We start from the raw sequence: 22,602 nt of genomic DNA on the forward strand, positions 1-22,602 counted from the left end.
TAGCAGGGTAAATATGGGGGGGGGGTTACGGGGATAGGGCCTGGGTGGGATTGTGGTCAGTACAGACTCGATGGCCGAATGGCCTCCTTCTGCGCTGTAGGGATTCTATGATTCTCTTTCTCCCACATCCAGCTCGACATCGCTGTCTGGCGAGTCTTGCTAATAAACACTCTCATGGAATGTCAGCTGAAGACAGGGTTGGCCTTCGCTGTGACGTGGACAAACACACTGATGATGCTGACCAGCTTATAGAATGGGCAGTTAGGCAGGGCGTTGCTCGAACGCACGACAACAGCCTGGGTGAGAGGAAGGGGTTAATTTGCGAGACTGAGACCCCATAAAATTGTGCATCTGTGTCACTCCCAGGATCAAGCTAGAAGACGAACGGCTTAACCCGTGAATATGTAATTCGCACCAAAACGTACCTCGTGATGTCGTATACCAAAAGTGCACCTGCTGCTCCCCTATAGTAACTCCTGGTTACTGATCTGAAAGAGACAGGATAGAGATTAGGCAATGCAACCGAAAGCCTGAATTAGTAAGTGTTCAACACTGCGTCGCACTGAATCACACAGACACAATCTCAGAGCCCATCCTGGGTCTGTGCTGCAGCAATAAGGACACTGTAACTGGCCTGGATTAGGATAGTATTGTACCATCCACTGCCCCTTCCCACAGAGCATCAGGCAAGGAACACAGCTCTGATCACATCGCCCACTGACTGCATCGGCTCAATACTTAGAATCCTCGCAGTGCAGGAGACCATTCAACCCATCGAGTCTGCACCAACCACACCCAGACCCGATCCCCGTAACCCCACGTATTTAACCTGCTAGTCCCCCTGACACTAAAGGGACAATTTACCATGACCAATCCACCTAACCCGCACATCTTTGGACTGCGAGAAGAAACCGGAGACCTCCGAAACACGCAGACACGGGGAGAAGTCTGCGCAGAGAGTCACCAGAGGCCGGAATCGAACCCGGGCCCCCGGCGCTGAGAGGCAGCAGTGCTAACCACTGTGCCATCGTGCCGTCCCGCTGACAGAAACATAGCAGAAGATGATTGCACTCCTGGAACCATATGCCAGCAAGTAGCAACATGCCACCATGTTTAGATGGAGGGGACACACACACAGGAGAAATAGCAATGACTATAACTCAGTGATGGCAGTCTCTGATTTGGTGGAGGGGGAACGAGTAGGAATTTGTGCCGAATCGGCTAGATCCAAATCGGTATTGATCACGATTAACACTAGATGCGAACTCCACTGCTTTTGGTTTGGACATTGCATCTGAAATAGTTCCATGTGGCAAGCTTGCTGTCAGACGCCGAGATGTCAAACACTGAGGGTTACTCTTGAAGGCTGGCGTGATTCCCGGGGGAAATAAATTTTTGTCAGCTTATTCTAGCGACTTAGTGCTTTTGAGAGAAATCCAAGCAAATCAGCTATTCTGTCAATCACTCAGTCCATCAATTGAGTTCAGAGAAGCAAGGTCAATGTATGTAGGACAACAGTGCTTACACTGAACAAGAAAAACATAGAAACATAGAGGACAGGAGCAGGAGGAGGCCATTCGGCCCTTCGAGCCTGCCCCCCATTCATTACGATCATGGCTGATCGTCCAACTCAATAGCCTAATCCTGCTTTCTCCCCATAACCTTTGATCCCATTCGCCCCAAGTGCTATATCCAGCCGCCTCTTGGATACATTCAATGTTTTGGCATCAACTACTTCCTGTGGTAATGAATTCCACAGGCTCGCCACTCTTTGGGTGAAGAAATGTCTCCTCACCTCCGTCCGAAATGGTCTACCCCGAATCCTCAGACTGTGACCCCTGGTTCTGGATTCCCCCACCATCGGGAACATCCTCCCTGCATCTACCCTGTCTAGTCCTGTTAGAATTTTATACTTGTCTATGAGGTTCCCCCCGCCCCCCTCATTTGTCTAAAACACCCAGAAAGATGCCAGAGGTGAAATTCATTAGGTCCCATCCATTTACCCCCTCCTTTCAAGACAAGGCCATCTGGTACAATGCCCTTTAATAGGACTATTCTTGGTGAATGATGGAAGAGGGAGCCATTCCAATGGGTTATTTGATCATGGGCTTTGACCATTGCAAGCACCACAGCCAAACTCAATTATCTCCTTCACCCAACATCCAGATGCAGTATTTCCAGAAAGGAGTCATCAGATCCAGCACGAGGAAAGGGGACTTTTCCATCACTCACCAAGCGTGGCACCCCCAACCGTTAATCGGGGCAGCCTAGATCAGGAATTGAACCTGGGGCACTCCTGATAGCTCTGGTTTGCCAGGCCTCAGTGCTGTGCCTCTCTGAAGGACAGAGGTTTGAGACACATTAAAATTGAAAAGTTTATTTATTGTCACAAGTCGGCTTACATTGACACTGCAGTGAAGTTACTGTGAAAATCCCCTAGTCGCCACACTCCGGCGCCTGTTCGGATACAGAGGGAGAATTTAGCACGGCCAATGCACCTAACCAGCACGTCTTTGGACTGTGGGAGCATCCGGAGGAAACCCACGCAGACACGGGGAGTGTGCGCAAACTCCACACTGACAGTCAACCGAGGTTGGAATTGAACCAGAGTCCGTGGCACCGTGAGGCAGCAGTGCTAACGCAATGAGCAGTGTGCAAAGAGCTCTGACGCAGGGTCATCCAGACTTGAAACGTTGGCTCTATTCTCTCATCACAGATGCTTTCAGACCTGCTGGGGGGGGGGGGGGGTTTGTGGGTTCAGTGAGGTCACTCAAAAGAAAAACTATCTGTACAGAACCGATGGGCTGAGGTTTCTGAGCGCGACTTCACATGCTCGGGGGAGATACTGAGCCCCCACAGATTGAGGGGGCAGAAACATTGCCACCAACTCGGGTTGATTCAAAGTCCTGCTGCACTTCCCCACAGCATCAACAGCCAGATGAAAGCAACAATTCTACTTCCCTCAATAGACCAAAAAAGGGGGCGGCACAGTGGTTAGAACTGTTGCCCCCTTTTTAGGTCAAACCAAATAAACAAACTCAGATTAAGTCAGGACAAAGTAAAAGGGGCAGCTCCCCAAAAAGGAGGGGGAACAGCCCGAACAGAAATCAAAGCACAAAGGAAACTTAAAAACATCAAATTAAAATGTGATTGTCAGTTTTCACAGCGATTCGATTCCCGGCTTGGGTCACTGTGTGGAGTTTGCACATTCTCCCCGTGTCTGCGTGGGTTTCCTTCGGGTGCTCCTGTTTCCTCCCACAGTCCAAAAGCGTGTACGTTAGGTGCCTTGGCCATGCTACATTGCTCCTTAGTGTCTCGGGATGGGTCGGCTAGAGGGATTAGCGGGGTAAATATGTCGGATTATGGGGATAGGATCTGGGTGGGATTGTCGTCAGTGCAGAATCGATGGGCCGAATGGCCTCCTTCTGCACTAAGGTTTCTGTGATTCTATGAAGAGAAGACAACGTAACAAAAGGGCGCAAAGTCGGGACTGCCCGACTTGCTTTACCGGTGACAATTCTTTACTCTGGTAACCAGAGACGGAAATACAGCGGTACCTAGGTGGCTCACCTGAAGCGTTCCTGTCCTGCTGTGTCCCAGATCTGTAGTTTTACTGTCTTGCCACCTACGTTAACTACCTTCGATCCAAACTCGACGCCGATTGTGTGGTTAGAATCCTGTTTGACTGCAGACAGAGAGCATTGCCATGGTTACCGAAGGAGCTGATTAAAGCCAAGCAAAGGTATATAAAGTACGACACTTCCACCAACCGTTTAGCAGTGCTGGACACGGAATGTGGTTTTGCTTAAAAGCAAAATAAATGGGCCAACCCGCGTTGAGTTTAGTGGATCTGGGCTCAATAGCAAGACTGTTGTAAGTTGCTAAGTGTATTGGGCTTAGGCTAGAAGTAGGTTGGGAGGTGTGGAGATGGAATACAGATTGGCCCCTGTTCCTGCTCACTGTGCAGATTCTAGAATGCACACTCATGGGCTTTTCACAATTGGGTTCGGTTATAATGCCCTCCTGATAGCCACCCCTCAAAGCAGACTTTAATCCAGGCTTACCCCGTAACCCCATCTAACGACCATGCCAATCCCCCTAACCTTTGGCACGCTGTGGTGTGGGCAGCATGGTGGCACTGCTGCCTCACAGCACCAGGGACCTGGGTTTGATTCCCAGCTTGGGTCACTGTCTGTGTGGAGTCTGCACGTTCTCCCCGTGTTTGCGTGGGTTTCCTCCGGGTACTCCGGTTTCCTGCAAGTCTGAAAGACGTGCTGGTTAGGGTGCTTTGGGCATGCTAAATTCTCCCTCAGTGTACCCGAACAGGCGTCGGAGTGTGGCGACTGGGGGATTTTTACAATAACTTCATTGCAGCGTTAATGTAAGCCTACTTGTGGCACTAATAAATAAACTTTAAACTTATGGGGTTATTTACATGGTCAATCAACTAACCTACATATCATTGGACACTAAGGGGCAATTTAGCATGGTCAATCCACCTAAACAGCACATCTTTGGACTGTGGGAGGAAACCGGAGCACCCGGAGGAAACCCACACAGACACGGGGAGGATATGCAAACTCCACACAATCACCTTTTGAAGAGGAAATTTAAAGAGTAGCTTTTCTCTCCTGGTGGATATGCTGGCATGAGAATGACATTCATATAGAACATAGAACATTACAGCGCAGTACAGGCCCTTCGGCCCTCGATGTTGCGCCGACCAGTGAAACCAATCTAAAGCCCATCTAACCTACACTATTCCAATATCATCCATATGTTTATCCAATGACCATTTAAATGCCCTTAATGTTGGCGAGTCCACTACTGCTGCAGGCAGGGCATTCCACGCCCTTACTACTCTGAGTGAAGAAGCTACCTCTGACATCTGCCCTATATCTATCACCCCTTGCAGGAACTGAGTGGACGAGCGATTAAATGCACGGGGGGAGGGGGTTGAGTGACTATGGGCCTCTAGAGTCAGATGGTACTGTCTCCCAGTGTTGCACTGTTGAAGCACTAAACCACTGAGTCACAGTAGCCTTATGATGTTCGTACCTTAGGGAAACCATAAACTGTGCCTAAACGTGTGGTGTAGTGGGCTGGCTAGTGCAGGTTCACAGCTGTTACTTAGAATCATAGAATCCTACAGTGCAGGCCATTCAGCCCATCGGGTCTGCAGCAATCACAATCCCACCCAGGTCCTATCCCCCATAACCCCACGCATTTACCGTAGTTAGGCCCCCTGACACCAATGGGCAATTTAGCACAGCCAATCCACCTTACCACATCTTTGGAGTGTGGGAGGAAACCGAAGCACCCGGGAGGAAACCCACACAGATACGGGGAGAACGTGCAGGCTCCACACAGACAGTGACCCAAGCCGGGAATCGAACCTGGGTCCCCTGACGCTGTGAGGCAGCAGTGCTGACCCACTGTGCCACCGCGCCGGTCTTCCTCTCAAACAGAGAACCTCACAAGAGCCATGGACGTTCATAGAACAGGAAGAGATGATTTGGTCCAGTGTGTCTGTGCCTTTACTAAGGCACTGTGCTAAGTTAGTGGATCTCAGCAGGGTGCGAGACTTGGCCCAAAAGGCAAATACTATGAATGCAGGAAATCGGAGATAAAAACAATAAAATTCTGCAAAAACTCAGGTCAAACAGTGTTGGGAAGAGAGGGGAAGAGTTAACATTCCAGGCTGATTGTAGGGAATAGGAATTTTATGGTGACAATAGCGAAGGAAATCTGCCATCCTTACCCGGTCTGGCCTACATGTGATTCCAGAGCCACAGCAATGTGGTTGGCACTCAATTTCCCTCTGAGTTAGGGTAACTAGGGATGGGCAATAAATGCTGGCCAGCCAGTGATGCCCATGCCCCATGAATGAATAAAAAAAGTCCCCTCCCCACCCCTGTGGTTAGATAGCCCTCTCTCTGTACCTAGGCATTCGCGTAGAATAATTGCCTGGTGGGACACCACGATGCACTCCAGCAAGAGGCGGCACCTTCAAGAAAACTGTGGACCAGGAAGTCTCTCAGAATTACTGCAAATGGTTGCATTGCGCAGCGCGAGGATAGAGATAGGGTCATATCTCCTCTCCGATCGGCACTGCTGCGACCTGCCTTCGAACAACCAGACTTCCCAGGGAAAGCCCCACAGCCGTGGAACCATTACTGTGGCACTTCCAGCTTTGTCGTCAACCTGGCCGCAAGAAAAAGCCCCAAAAACTTACATTTGTTTTCAATAAACTGATGAAGGAGACATGATTTCCCTGTCCCCGCGCTGCCGATCACCAGGAACTTGAATAGGAAATCTGAGAAGAGAAACAGAATCGATTCAGTGTCGATGCATTAACTTTTGGCGAGTGGGTCTTGACGGTGTGATAGCATTGCACCCGCAGGCGGCACAATGTGCGAGGGGTTTATAACGACTGAACAGGGTGTGACTGTCGATCAGGTGGACCCGGGGCCTTCTAGGTCAATTCCAACTGCAGTAGTTAGCCTTTGCCACCAATCATAGAAACCTTACAGTACAGAAAGAGGCCATTCAACCCATCGAGTCTGCACCGACCACAATTCCACACAGGCCCTACCCCCATATCCCTACATATTTTACCCACTAATCCCTCTAACCTACACATCCCGGGACACTAAGGGGCAATTTTAGCACGGCCAATCCACCTAACCCGCACATCTTTGGACTGTGGGAGGAAACCGGAGCACCCGGAGGAAACCCACGCAGACACGAGAACGTGCAAACTCCACACAGACAGTGACCCAAGCCGGGAATCGAACCCAGGTCCCTGGAGCTGTGAAGCAGCAGTGCTAACCACTATGCTACCGTGCCGCCCGTGGCACATTTATCAGCAGCGGCAGACATTTACCAGAAGCAATTGCGAGCAAATCTACACGCTCAATCCTGGATTCCCCCACCTTCCCCAAATAAATGTTGTTGCATGCTCTCTCACCCCGCATCACTCACAGTAACTCCTATTTTGCCAAGTAGCACTCTGTGTGGAGCCTTCAACTTCTCTGCATGGGTTTCCTCCAGGTGCTCCGGTTTCCTCCCACAGTCTGAAAGACGTGCTGGCTAGGGTGCATTGGCCGTGCTAAATTCTCCCCGAACAGGCGTCGGAGTGTGACGACTAGGGGAATTTCACAGTAACTTCATTGCAGTGTGAATGTAAGCCTTACTTGTGACACTCATAAATAACTTTTTATTCCTGATGCCTATTCTGCATGCTGGTTCTCTGTTCAATTGCAGCGTTAACACCGGCCTTGTGCTGCTTTCCCTTCACATGCATTTGGCCTCCAGCTACTGTCGCTGCCTGGCTGTCCTGTGACCCAACTGCCTCGTCCCCAAAAGCCCCACGGTGGTTGTTTACGCAGCTTCACTCTACTCCTTGGGGGACAGCGTGAAGCATTGGAAGGATACGTCTTGCCGGTTGAGATGGGAAGGCTCCCTTTGTGGCTGAGACTACTGTCATGCCAGCGACAGCACAGTTTAGCTCCACACCGTGGGAGGGCTAAAAGCGGAGGCCACCCACTCCCACTGGGCAAGAGATCCACAGGGTAGCAGAGCAAAATTCAGAGCCAGGCCTCTGGTCTCCACTGGGACTAGGCTGGAGAGAACCCTCTTAATCAGAGGCAGACATATGACTAGTGAGTCAAAGCTCAATCTCTTGTGGTAAGCAGAAGTTTGTTGGTTTGATCGTCCCCAACCAGCCTTACGTGACTCACCCTTGAATCAATTTCTCTCTCTTCGCGCTTCCACCGAAAATAACTATTTAATTTTTCCCAGCGATGTGCCAGTGTGTCATTTTCTTGAACAAGGCAGGTTTTTATTTAATGACAGGGCAAGAGCTTTTTTGTTTCAAGTTTATTTTATTAGTGTCACAAGTAGGCTCACAGTCACACTGCATTGAAGTTACTGTGAAAATCCCCTAGTCGCCAAACTCTGCTGCCTGTTCGGGTACACAGAGAATTTAGCACGGCTGATACACCTAACCAGCACGTCTTTCGGACTGTGGGAAGAAACCCACGCAGACACGGGGAGAACGTGCAAATTCCACACAGACAGTGACCCAAGCCGGGAATCGAAAGCAGGTCCCCGACGCTGTGAGGCAGCAGTGCTAACCCACTGTGCCACCCTGAGCTGTTAAGAATTATTTAGTAAACTCTGGCATTTGCCCCAAACTATTTACCCCACCATTAATTTTGTTTCCCAAGTTAAGACTCACGCCACTCTCACTGAATTAATTTCTCCCAGTCCTACCCACATCAGTTTCCCAACTTCTCAGGATGTACTCATTCTCCTTTCCCAGTTTTCACTCTTATTGAGAGTGGGGAGAGGACTGTCCTCATCTAATCACAGAATCTACAGTGCAGGAGGCCGCCATTTGGCCCATCGAGCACCGACAACAACCCCACCCAGTCCCTATCCCCGCAACCCCATATATTTACCCGCTTAGTCCCCCTGACACTAAGGGGCAATTTAGCACGGCCAATCCACCTAGCCCGCACATCTTTGGGTTGAGGGGGGAAACCGGAGCACTCGGAGGAAACCCCCGCATGCAGACACAAAAAAAAGAGAGAATAAGTTTCCTTCACTTCAAACACTCTCTCTCCTCCAACACCCCCCCCCCCAAACTAAGTGCTGGCAAACACCAACGTAAGAAGCACCTTTACCATCACCCCCCTGCCCCCCTCCTCATGGCCTCAAACTGCCCCCAGCAGTGACAGGCCTGAAGCCAGAAATACTGCAGCCCAGCGTCACACAGCTCTAACGCATTCTCCAGACACATCAGAGATTTGGAGCACGGTAGATCTCCAGTTGCACAGCTCCCTGGTCTGGTGTCGCTCTGAGCCATTGAGGAGGCTGAGCTTGGTTTTCAGAGTTCAACCCGATGGACGTTTCACCCCGAAAACACAGCATTATATTTACCCACAAAACTGTCAGAGAACGAAGATATTACAGTGACGACACTGCGCTTATTTGGTTGCAAAGGGCTTTGGGACAGAGGTCACAAAGGGCATTGCATAAATGCAAATCTTTCGTTCCTCTGTAGAAAGGAAACTAATTTCACAAAGGACTACAGAGCTAAGTCACAAAAAGATAAGCATTGCACCACAGAGAACTGTAGGAACACAGGTTGTTGTAAACAGACCCATTTGCACCCAATACAGGTTAGGTTGTCGGCTCTAATAAGGCCCGACAGTCCGTGCTTCCCTCACTGACTGTCAATTCTTGAACACAGTTAGAGTTTTAACAACACCAGGTTAAAGTCCAACATGTTTATTTGGTAGCAAATACCATTAGCTTTTGGAGCGCTGCTCCTTCGTCAGATGGAGTGGAAATCCGCTCTCAAACAGGGCACAGAGACACAAAATCAAGTTACAGAATACTGATTAGAATGCGAATCCCTACAACCAACCAGGTCTTAAAGATACAGACAATGTGGGTGGAGGGAGCATTAAAATAGCCAGATCTAGAATTTCCAGCACTGCAGAGGATGAGACCAAAGTTTCAGCTGAACTCATCATTTGTCAGTTCTGACGAAGGGTCATCCAGACTGGAAACATTGACTCTATTCTCTCCTCACAGATGCTGTCAGACCCACTGAGATTTTCCAGCATATTCTGCTTTTGTTTCAGATTCCAGCATCTGCAGTATTTTGCTTTTATCATTTGCCGAATCGTGTACGATAACTACCAGAATGAGGTCAGCTCACGGGGGGGGGGCCTTCACACATCAGCTGACTACCTAATGGGCTGCAATAGCATCAGAGGCTGGGAATCCTGCGGAGAGTTACTCACCTCCTGACCCCCCAGAGCCAGTCCACCATCTACAATGTGGAGATGCCGGTGTTGGACTGGGATGGGCACAGTGAGAAGTCTCACAACACCAGGTTAAAGTCCGACAGGTTTATTTGGAATCACGAGCTTTCAGAGCGCTGCTCCTTCATCAGGTGAGTACCGCCTGGAGTTCAAGTGACGAGTACCTCACCTGACGAAGGAGCAATGCTCCGAAAGCTCGTGATTCCAAATAAACATCTTGGACTTTCACCTGGTGTGAGACCTCTTACTGAGCACAATCTACAAGGGCACAAGTCAGGAGTGTGATGGAATACTCTCCACTTGCCTGGATCAGTGCGGCTCCAACAACACAAGAAGCTCAACACCATCCAGGACAAAGCAGTCCCGCTTGATTGGCACCCCATCGACAAACATTCACTCCCGCCACCACCGACACACAGTGGCAGCAGTGTGTACTATCTACAAGATGCACTGCTGCAACTCACCAAGGCTCCTTCAACAAACCCATGACCTTTACCACCTAGAAGCACAAGGGCAGCAGACACATGGGGACACCACCACCTGCAAGTTCCCCTCCAAGCCACTCACTGTCCTGTCTTGGAAATATATTGTTGTTCCTTCACTGTGACTGGGTCAAAATCCTGGAACTCCCTTCCCCACGGCACTCTAACTAAGGGTCAAACTGTGCTGCAGTAGCCATCGCCTTCTCAAGGGGCAATTCAAGCTGGGCCCCACCAGTAACACTCATCTCGCAAACAAATAGAACAAGCCTGAAATGCAGGCGCACAATTTACCCCACACATCTCGTCACTGAACAGTCACACAGAGCAGCAAGATCCCACATTCAATCCCAAATCTACGTCGAGATTCCCAGTCGCAGACAGGGCGACAACCAGCCAGCGACGTTCCCCGCCAACAAACCCTTGGGCTCCTGATTGCTACCTGCCAGGAATGTGCGCCTGGTGCTCAAGTGACGACAGGATTGGGTTTAGCTGCGCGAGGGAACAAGAGCCAACAGGACGAGATAAGACGGCACCTTTGGGAGAGTTGGGCAAGGAGCAAATGAAGGGAGTAACTGTTTCGTAACCACACTGAACATATATATTTACACCCATTATACTGGAACACATCTTCTAAACAATGCTTACCACCAATGCTTCACATAATGACTTACTCTTGAAGAACAAAAGTTGCACGCAAAAGTAGTTAGGATTATTTACAGTTACCTGCCGACGGAGTGACAGAAGTCTGCTCCCATACACAGGCAAACATTCAAAATATAAAATTTAAAAAACACAGAGCTGCTTACTCTGCACATAGCACAAAAACAACTGCTTGTGTTTACCCCCCTCCCCATTCATTTTCTATCTAATTAAGGAACGGGCTCCTTGCAGGCTGCTGCTCACAGATGTTGGTGGGGCTCCTAGGATCCATTATTGATTTACAGCTTGATAGCGAGTGACATTAGTCACTGCCCTAATTAACAACCACGCCCTTTCCCACCTCTGCAATACCGTGCCTTTTGCTCAGCCCATCTTCGCTGAACTCCTCACCCTTTACCTCCAGACGCAACTGCTCTACAGCCTCACACACCTTCCAACCATGAGACACACCCAGAGCTACGTAGCCTGGATCCCAACTTGCACCAATTCCAGGCCACCCGTGTTCGCTGACATTACTGGCCCCTCCCCGACACTCCGAGAGCTCGGAGTTGCTCCAGATCTGCTCTCTGATGTGTCCTCATCTGTCTGGATCCCAAGGTCTGGAATTTGCAGTGGTTAGCACTGCTGCCTCACAGCGCCAGAGACCCGGGTTTGATTCTGGTCTCGGGTCACAATCTGTGTGGAGTTTGCACATTCTTCTGGTGTCTGCGTGGTTTTCTGGGTGCTCCGGTTTCCTCCCACACTCTAAAGACGTGGTTAGGTGGATTGGCCATGCTAAATTGCCCCTTGGCATCCAAAGATGTGTAGGTTAGGTGGATTGGCCATGACAAATTGCCCCTTGGTGTCCAAAGATGTGTAGGTTAGGTGGATTGGCCATGATAAATTGCTCCATAGTGTCCAAAGATGTACAGGTTAGGTGGATTAGCCATGCTAAATTGCCCCTTGGTGTTCAAAGATGTGTGGGTTAGGTGGATTGGCCATGGTAAATTGCCCCTTGGTGTCCAAAGATGTGTAGGTTAGGTGGATTGGCCATGCTAAATTACCCCATAGTGTCCAGAGATGTGTAGGTTAGATGGATTAGCAGGATAAACATGTGGGGATAGGGCAGGGAGTGGGTCTGGGTAAGATGCTCTGTCGGGGAGTCAATGCAGACCCGATGGGCTGAATGGCCTCCTTCTGCACTGTAAGGATTCTACAACATTTTATTCCATAGTAGTTCATAAGAATGGCACGCCACCACTTTCTTGGTTAAACAATGCCAGAGAAGCCCAGATTGAGAGTGACTGCAAAAAGAATTGAAAAAAAACATACAAAAAGTAGGGGAATTGGCAGGTGGGACCGGATGGTTAAGTTCAGATGTTCTTCTCGTCTGTGCCAGATGTGTTCACCTCAGCTAGTTGATGACTGGGGCATTAGAATCTGCCACCAGTCTAACGTGGATGGTCAGGAACCCAGCTCCCGGGTATAACTCACTGAATAGGATGTGGGTGAGACCACATCCAGTGTACTGCGCCCAGTTTTGGTCTCCTTATGAGGAAGGGTGTGGGGGCATTGGATGCTGTTCAGAGGAGATTCACCAGATTGAATCTGTATGAGGAGAGATTAAATAGTTTGGGCTTATACTCACTGGAGTTTAGGAGGATGAGAGGGGACCTGATGGAGATATATAAAATACCAAAAAGGATTGATAAAGTAAATGTACTTTAAATATATGGGTGGCACAGTGGTTAGTACTACTGCCTCACAGCGCCAGGAACCTGGGTTCGATTCCTGGCTTGGGTCACTGTCTGTGTGCAGTTTGCACATTCTCCCCGTGTCTGCATGGGTTTCCTCCGGGTGCTCCGGTTTCCTCCCTGAAAGAATTGCTGGTTAGGGTGCGTTGACCCAAACAGGCGACTAGGGGAATTTCACAGTAACATCATTGCAGTGTTAATGTAAGCCTTACTTGTGACTAATAAACAAACTTTACTTTGGTACAGACCAAATGTTTCCCCTTCTGCCTGTAAACAAGTGGGTAAAGGTTGAGAGGCGGTAGATTTAAAACTGAGATGAGGAACTACTTCTCGCAGGGGGTGGTGAATTTGTGGAACTCGCTGCCCCGTAGCGCGGTGGAGTCTGAATCATTGAATGGTTTCAAGGAGATAGATATATTTCTGATTAAAGAAATGGGATAAAGGAAAATGGGGATCAGGTGGGGAGGTGGATTTGTGAACAGGGAGAGAGCAGCCATGATCTGATTGAATGGCGGAGCAGGCTCGAAGGGCTGAATGGCCTACTTCTGCTCCTAATTCCTTTGTTCCTCTGTCACGGTGAGTGAAAGTGTCTGTGCTCGAGGGAGGGCTGTGTCCCAAATTCAAGCTGTGCAAGCACATGACACCCAACAAAACTTTAGATTGCTGATTTTTAAGAACTCTTTCCCCCCTCTCCCACAGGCTCCACAAAGGTGGCAATGTGTAGAGCAATGATTCTGGCGGCAGTGTCACCCTATGGAGAGGTGATGGCCTAGTGGTGTTATCGCTAGACTATTAATCCAGAAACTCAACTGATGTTCTGGGGACCCGGGTTCGAATCCCGCCACGGCAGGTGGTGGAATTTGAATTCAATAAAAAAATATCTGGAATTAAGAATCTACTGATGACCATGAAATCATTGTCGATTGTCAGAAAAACCCATCTGGTTCATTAATGCCCTTTAGGGAAGGAAATCTGCCCCGTCCTTACCCTACACGTGGCCTACATGTGACTCCACAGCAACGTGGTTAACTGCCCTCCAAAGGCAACTAGACATGGGCAATAAATGGGCAACAGGAAAAGATGTCCCGAGGCATGGTACATTGGGGGAGATCATGCAGACGCTGCGACAACGGATGAACGGACACCGCTCGACAATCACCAGGCAGGAGTGTTCTCTTCCTGTCGGGGAACACTTCAACAGTCACGGGCATTCGGCCTCCGATCTTCGGGTAAGCGTTCTCCAAGGCGGCCTTCACGACACACGACAACGCAGAATCACTGAGCAAAAACTGATAGCCAAGTTCCGCACACATGAAGACGGCCTCAACCGGGATCTTGGGCTTGTGTCACACTACCTGTAACCCCCACGATTTGCCTGGGCTTGCAAAATCTCACTAACTGTCCTGGCTGGAGACAATACACACCTCTTTAACCTGTGATTAACCCTCTCTCCACTCGCATTGTCTGTACCTGTAAAGACTCGCATTCCAACCATTATCTTGCAATTGAATCTGTGTCTACATAGCCCCTGTTTGTGAACCCAACTCTCCACTCACCTGATGAAGGAGCAGCGCTCTGAAAGTTCATGATTCCAAATAAACCTGTTCGACTTTAACCTGGTGTTGGGAGACTTCTTACTAATAAATGCTGGCCAGCCAGTGATACCCACATATGAATAAAAACACAAATGATTTGTCATCAGACCGTAAACAGTTCAGGGATTAAAATGGCGTGCCAGTTTGGAGAACTGAGAGAAGAGGCAAACCTAATCTCAAAGCAACTTCCTGGTGTAAGTGACATCGATTCAACTGGCAGGCTGGAGTTTGCAGTTTCAAAGCAAACAGGAACTGTGAATCAAAGACTTATACTTCTCAATAAACATCAGCCAGGATCTTGGCCAGTCTTGGTGTTAAAGTTAAATTGCATTTCGTTGTGTGGATTCAAAGAACAGCAAGAGTTTTAACAACACCAGGTTAAAGTCCAACAGGTTTATTCAGTAGCAAATGCCATTAGCTTTCGGAGTGCTGCTCCTTCGTCAGATGGAGTGGATATCTGCTCATAAACAAGGCACACAGAGACACAAACTCAAGTTACAGAATACTGATTAGAATGCGAATCTCTACAGCCAACCAGGTCTTAAAGATACAGACAATGTGAGTGGAGGGAGTATTAGGCACAGGTTAAAGAAATGCGTATTGTCTCCAGACAGGACAGCCAGTAAGATTCTGCAAGTCCAGGAGGCAAGCTGTGGGGGTTACTGATAGCGTGACATAAACCCAACATCCCGGTTGAGGCCGTCCTCATGTGTGCGGAACTTGGCTATCAGTCTCTGCTCAGCGACTCTGCGCTGTTGCGTGTCGTGAAAGCCGCCTTGGAGAACGCTTACCCGAAGATCAGAGGCTGAATGCCCGTGACCGCTGAAGTGCTCCCCCACAAGAAGAGAACAGCCTTGCCTGGTGATTGTCGAGCGGTGTTCATTCATCCGTTGTCGTAGCGTCTGCATGGTTTCCCCAATGCGCCATGCCTCGGGACATCCTTTCCTGCAGGGGGAGTGCTTCAGCGGTACAGTGCTCCAGTTACTGCAGCCACCTCAACCTTTAAACAGTACGTGGACTGAAACATCGTAACATTCAAGGCAATGGGCCAATTGCTGGCAAGTTGGATTTGCATAGATTTAGGGTAGTTTCGTCAGTGCGGACTTGATGGGCCAAAGCGCCTCTTCTGTACTGCACGACTCTAAAATTGGATTTGATAAATAATCTGCAGGTTGGAACTAGCAAAAATAATGACCACGATGGCTGTTGGGATTGTTTGCTAATATAGCAAGGTGGAATGGGACTTGTGTGGAGCTAAAACACTGGCAGAGTGTTGAGCAAAATGGCCCGTTTCGGTGCTGTGAATTCCGCTTGGGGCTGTGGTCAGGTTACAAGTCGATTAAATCACTATCTCACAAGCCACTCAGCTGCAGGAGAAGGAATGGGCCGTAAAACAGCTCTGTCAGATTCTGGGAACAGATTGGCAAGGTAGACGCAGGCTTGAAATGCATACACTCACACCAGCGTGAAGTCCTTACTGACACGGCTGTTAAATGCAACCAGTTTCAGACAAGCAATGCCTTTATCACTGTTCCAGTGTGTGTGAAAATTAAAATACTGAACCAGCACCAATTTCACTCAATTCAGCAGCAGCTTAGCGTAATCACAGAACACACGCTGCTTTTCTGCTCTTTATTGTGGTGGAGAGGTTTATTCATTCCCGAGGGAGATGCCATCGGATGTTCCTTGCTCCTGGAAAGGGCATCCCCATGTTAGGCAAGGTCAGGGAAGGTGCCAATGGCAGCGAGATCCAAAAGGTCCAAGGTGGCAGAACAAGCCTAAGAAGACGGGACACCTCAAAAGCTGCGAAGATGGCAAGTGGCTGCAGTGCCAAGGTGGTCCAAGCCATCATGGGTGGCACAGTGGTTTGCACTGTCGTCTCTCAGAGCCAGGGACCCGGGTTCAATTCCGGCCTCAGGTGACGATGTGGAGTTTGCACAATCTCCCCGTCTCTGTGTGGGTTTCCTCCGGGTGCTCCTGTTTATTCATTCATTCGTGAAACATCGGCATCGCTGGCTGGGCCAGCATTTGTTGCCCATCCCTAGTTGCCTGAGGACAGTTGGGAATCAATTGCTGTGGCTCTGAAATCACATGTAGGCCAGACCGGGTAAGGGCCGCAGATTTCCTTCCCTAAAGGGACATTAGTGAACCAGATGGTTTTTCCGACAATCGATTCATGGTCATCAGTAAATTCTTAATTCCAGATATTTTATATTGAATTCAAATTCCACTATCTGCCGTGGCGGGATTTGAACCCGGGTCCCCAGAACACTAGCTGAGTTTCTGGATTAATAGTCTAGCGATAATATCACTAGGCCATCGCCTCCCCCTAGGTTTCCTCCCACACAAGATTAAAGTTTATTTGTTAGTCACAAGTAAGGCTGGCATTAACACTGCAATGAAGCTACTGTGAAATTCCCCTAGTCGCCACACTCCGACGCCTGTTCGGGTCAATGCACCCTAACCAGCACGTCTTTCAGACTATGGGAGGAAGCCAGAGCACTCGGAGGAAACCCACGCAGACATGGGGAGAACGTGCAAACTCCACACAGACACTGACCCGAGGTCGGGAATCAAACCCGGGTCCCTGGCGCTGTGAGGCAGCAGTGCCAACCACTGTGCCACCCACATTAGGTTGATTGGCCATGTTAATTTGCCCCTTAGTGTCAGGGGGATTAGTAGGATAAATGTGTGGGGCTACTGGGATAGGGCCTGGGTGGGATTGTAGTCGGTGCAGGCTTGATGGGCCAAATGGTTTCCTTCGGCACTGTAGGGATTCTATGATTACTAAAACCTGATATTAATCTGCCAGGACGATGATGGAGCTGAAACGTCCCCATGTTAAATAAAATCAGGCACATGACCCTCAAGAAAACAGTTTAAAGACACGCAAACTCTCCTTGAAGCACAGCAGCTTTGACATTAACTGGGATGAGCTTGCTACCCAACATTCAAAATGACAACTACTTGTCCATCAAGCTGCATCACGCACCGTGTCCCTGCACCTAACGATGAGACAGAGCAGCAACACAGGAGAGAAACGGAAGCAATTCCTAAATTACAACCCCAATATCTAATGGGATGCCCTGCCCCAAGTACCCAAAGATCTGCACCTCAAAAAACTGAACTGTACGCTCACATGAAGACCCATGGCAGCTGCTCTGGTTTCTACCTGGAATTCGGTAGATTCAGCGTGACACGGTGGCGCAGTGGTTAGCACTGCTGCCTCACCAGGGACCCGGGTTCAATTCCGGCCTGCGTGGGGTTTGCACACCACCCCCGTGTCTGCGTGGGCTTCCTCCAACGGGTTTCCTCCGGGTGCTCCGGTTTCCTCCCACAGTCCAAAGATGTGCCGGTTAGGTTGATTGGCCATGCTAAAAATTGCCCTTAGTGTCCTGGGATGTGTAGGTTAGAGGGATTAGTGGGTAAATATGTAGGGATATGGGGGTAGGGCCTGGGTGGGATTGTGGTCGGTGCAGACTCGATGGGCCGAATGGCCTCTTTCTGTACTGTAGGGTTTCTATGATAACACTACAAAAGTTTAATTGGCTATGCCAAAAATTGCCTCTTAGTGTCAGAGGGATTAGCGGGGTAAATGCGTCGGGTTACAGGGATAGGGCCTGATTGGGATTGCTGTCCAAGCAGGCTTGATGAGCCAAATCTGCACTGTAGGGATTCGGTGATGGACAAACATCCTCAAATCGAGGGACAACTGATTACAGTTTACCACCCTGGCCATGGGCAAGATAACACTCTGCAATCTCCATCACTCCTTCCAGCATGCTGGCCTCACTCAGCCCCCTGCTCGGGAACAGAAACAGACAATCTGTTGGTAGCTCCAAAATCCAATGAAAAATCAATGTTCCCACGACCGGAGCAGAGAGAGTTGGGCTGGTTACTTTCCTACTTGTTGCCTGGAGGGAGAACAGTACATTTATGGTAACGCGACAAGGTGCCTGTATCCCATGCGCCCAGAGGTCATTTTCACCAAACTCGCCTGAACTCCTCACCTCACCAAAGGGATAATTTGCCACAGCTGATACCTAACTGGAAAGCAATCGTGACATTCTGGACCTCAAGGGTATGTAAAGCAGTAAACAAGCTGCGACAAGGTTGTGATTATTCTGATCTCGGCACCCTGGTTCTGAAGGAAAACCTGGTTTCTGTCCCAGGGATTCCTGCCAGAATGTACAAATGTGGGAATACCAGCTGAATACAAAATTAATTAGTGATAATTCCACCTCCGAGGATCATAGAAGCCCTACACTGCAGAAAGAGGCGATTCGGCCCATCGAGACGGCACCTACAACAATCCCATAGCAGGCCCTATCCCGTTACCCCACGTATTTACCCTTCTGATCGCCCCAAAACTAAAGGGAAACTTAGCATGGCCAATCCACCTAACCTGCGCATGTTTGGACTGTGGGAGGAAACCGGAGCATCCAGAGGAAATAAACAGCCCTGTCGAACCTGCAAAGTCCTCCTTACTAACATCTGAGGGCTAGTGCCAAAATTGGGAGAGCTGTCTCACAGACTAGTTAAGCAACAGCCTAACAGTCATTCTCACGGAATCATACCTTACAGATAACACCCCAGACACCACCATTACCATCCCTGGATATGTCCTGTTCCAGCGGCAGGACAGACCCAGCAGAGGTGGCGGCAGTGATATACAGTCGGGTGGGAGTTGCCCTGGGAGTCCTTAACATCGACTCCGGACCCTATGAAGTCTCATGGCTTGAGGTTAACCCTTTACCACGTACCGTCCTCCTTTGGTTGATGAATCGGTATTCCTCCATGTTGAACAACACTTGGAGGAAGCACTGAGGGTGGCAAGGGCACAAAATGTACTCTGGGTGGGGGATTTCAATGTCCACCAAGAGTAGCTCGGCAGCAGCGCTGATCGAGCTGGTTGGGTCCTAAAGGATATAACTGCTAGACTGTGTCTACAGCAGGTGGTGAAGGAACCAACAAGAGGAAAAAGCATACTTGACCTCACCCGCACCAATCTGCCAGCTTCAGATGCATCTGTCCATGGACAGTATCGGTAAGAGTGACCACCGCACAGTCCTTGTGGAGACGAAGTCCCGCCTTCACATTGAGAATAACCTTCATTGTTATTGGCTCTATCACCGTGCTAAATGGGACAGACTTCGAACCGATCCAGCAACTCAAAACTGGGCATCCATGAGGCGCTGTGGGCCATCAACAGCAGAGGAATTGTACTCCCAACACAATCTGCAACCTCATGGCCCAACATATCCCCCACTCAACCATTACCATCCAGCCAGGGGATCAACCCTGGTTCAATGGAGAGTGCAGGAGAGGATGCCAGGAGCAGCACCAGGCATACCTAAAAATGAGGTGTCAACCTGATGAAGCTACAAAACAGGACTACTTGCATGCCACGCGGCAAAAACAGCAAGTGATAGACAGAGTTAAGCGATCCCACAACCAATGGATCGGATCTAAGCTCTGCAGTCCTTCCACATCCAGTCGGGAATGGTGGAGGACAATTAAACAACTCACTGGAGGAGGAGGCTCCACAAATATCCCCGTCCTCAATGATGGAGGAGCCCAGCACATCAGTGCAAAAGATAAGGCTGAAGTATTCGCAGCAATCTTCAGCCAGAGGTGCCGAGTGAATGCTCCATCTCGGCCTCCTCCAGTGGTCCCCAGCATCTCAGATGCCAGTCTCCTGCCAATTTGATTCACTCCACGTGATATCAAGAAACGGTTGGAGGCACTGGATACTGCAACGGCAATGGGCCCTGATAACATTCCAGCAATAGCATTGAAGACTTGTGCTCCAGAACTTGCCGCTCCCCTTGCCAAGCTCTTCCAGTACAGTTACAACACTGGCATCTACCCAACAATGTGGAGAATTGCCCAGGTAGATCCATTTCACAAAAAGCAGGACAAATCCAACCCAGCCAATTTCCGCCCAATCAGTCTACTCTCGATCATCAGTAAAGTGATGGAAGGGGTCATCGACAGTGCTATCAAGCAGCACCTGCTCAGCAATAACCTGCTCAGTGACGCCCAGTTTGTGTTTCGCCAGGGTCACTCAGTTCCTGACTTCATTACAGCCTTGGTTCAAACATGGACAAAAGAGCTGAATTCCAGAGGTGAGGTGAGAGTGACAGCCCTTGACATCAAGGCCGCATTCGACCGAGTGTGGCATCAAGGAGCCCTAGTGAAATTGGAATCAATGGGAATCAGGGGGAAAACTCTCCGCTGGTTGGAGTCATACCTGGCACGTAGGAAGATGGTTGTGGTTGTGGAGTGTCAGTCATCTCAGCTCCAGGACATCTCTGGAGTCCCTCAGGGTAGTGTCCTAGGCTCAATCTTCAGCTGCTTCATCAATGACCTTCCCCCCATAAGGTCAGAAGTGGGGATGTTCGCTGATGATTGCACAATGTTCAGCACCATTCGTGACTCCTCAGATACTGAAGCAGTCCATGTCCAAATGCAACACGATCTGGACAATATCCAGGCTCAGGCTGACAAGTGGCAAGTAACATTCGCGCCACACAAATGTCAGGCAATGACCATCACCAATAAGCGACACTCTAACCACCGCCCTTTGACATTCAATGGTGTAACCATCACTGAATCCCCCACTGTCAACATCCTTGGGGTTACCATTGACCAGAAACTCAACTGGACTCACCACATAAACACAGTGGCTACAAGAGCAGGTCAGAGGCTGGGAATACTGCAGTGAGTAACTCACCTCCTGACTCCCCGAAGCCTATCCACCATCGACAAGGGACAAGTCAGGAGTGTGATGGAATACTCCCCACTTGCCTGGATGGGTGCAGCTCCAACAACACAAGAAGCTCGACACCATCCAGGACAAAGCAGCTCCGCTTGATTGGCACCACATCTACAAATGTTCACTCCCTCCACCACCGATGCTCAGTAGCAGCAGTGTGTACTATCTACAAGATGCACTGCAGCAACTCACCAAAGACCCTTAGACAGCACCTTCCAAACCCACGATCACTTTCATCTAGAAGGAAAAGGGCAGCAGATAAACGGGAACACTACCACCTGCAAGTTCCCCTCCAAGCCACTCACCATCCTGACTTGGAAATATATTGCCGTTCCTTCGCAGTCGCTGGGTCAAAATCCTGGAATTCCCTCCCTAACGGCATTGTGGGTCAACCCACAGAACATGGACTGCAGCGATTCAAGGCGGCAGCTCACCATCACCTTCTCAAGGGGCAACTAGGCATGGGCAATAATTTCTGGCCAGCCAGCGACGCCCATGTCCCATGAATGAAAAAGACCCATGCAGACACGGGGAGAACGTGCAGACTCCACACAGTGACCAGAGGTCAGAATTGAACCCGGGTCTCTGGCGCTGTGAGGCAGCAGTGCTAACCACTGTGCCACCTCTACCCATTCCATAGCCAGAGAGCGAACAACACTCGCTGACTGGATTTGGAGATGGATGACATCAGTGGACACATTATGCAGGGAATCTATGCAACAAGTTGCGTTTATATAATGAGGAGAACATAATACACTGCATTCACAGCATTTGACGGAGCTGCATTAGGAGCTGGTAGGACAGTAACCAAAGTAATACCAGTAGGTTTTAAGGAGCAACTTAAAGGAGGCTCAGGGAGGGAAGATACATTAATAAACAGATGGGGGAAAATATTATCCAGACAGCATAGTCAGATAGCTTGTTTCTCCAGCCAGGGTGACACACGACTGCCTCACAGCGCCAGGGACCCAGGTTCGATTCCGGCCTTGGGTCACTGTCTGTGTGAAGTTTGCAAGTTCTCCCCGCATCCGCGTGGGTTTCCTCCGGGTGCTCCAATTTCCTCCCACAGCCCAATAATGTGCAGGCTTGGTGGATTGGCCATGTTAAATTGACCAATAGTGTCAGGGAGATTAGCAGGGTAAATGCATGGGGTTATGCGGTGGGGTGGGGGGGGCCTGGGTGGAACTGTAGCCGATGCAGACTCGATGGGCTGAATGGCTTCCTTCTGCACTGTGAGATCCTATGATGCCAGATCAGCCGAGTTGATAAGAGCAGCTGTCATCTAAATCCACAAACAGGTACATTGCAGCCCACAGATGGTGCTTGCACGGAGCTGCAGGTTTATGACGCAAACCAAGGCTGAAAGCAGAGACTTGGTGCAGGCTGCCTAACCTCCAAAAAGCACCCCACCCACACTCAACTCTCTGACCCAGCAAGTACAGCGCGGTACCAGCCTCACAAATGCCCACTATCAGTACAAAGTACGCAATGTCTGCCAGGGGACAAACAGTACTT

General features: G+C 49.6%; 1 protein-coding gene across 1 annotated transcript in view; it reads right to left on the reverse strand.

Annotated features, from left to right (window-relative positions):
- The window catches only part of rab4b (RAB4B, member RAS oncogene family), a 30,772-nt gene extending 16,312 nt beyond the window's left edge, over window positions 1-14,460 (reverse strand). The window contains exons 1-4 of the mRNA XM_078207688.1: window positions 14,271-14,460; window positions 6,236-6,316; window positions 3,571-3,685; window positions 426-488 (exon numbers count right to left, since the gene is read on the reverse strand). Coding sequence (XP_078063814.1) covers window positions 426-488; window positions 3,571-3,685; window positions 6,236-6,316; window positions 14,271-14,301 — 290 coding nt within the window. The 5' untranslated portion in view covers window positions 14,302-14,460. The remainder of the gene's footprint in view (window positions 1-425; window positions 489-3,570; window positions 3,686-6,235; window positions 6,317-14,270) is intronic.
- Between the last annotated feature and the right edge of the window lie 8,142 nt (window positions 14,461-22,602).

Source organism: Mustelus asterias, unplaced genomic scaffold (genome assembly GCF_964213995.1).
Source record: "Mustelus asterias unplaced genomic scaffold, sMusAst1.hap1.1 HAP1_SCAFFOLD_2604, whole genome shotgun sequence".
NCBI classification, from domain to species: Eukaryota; Metazoa; Chordata; class Chondrichthyes; order Carcharhiniformes; family Triakidae; genus Mustelus; species Mustelus asterias.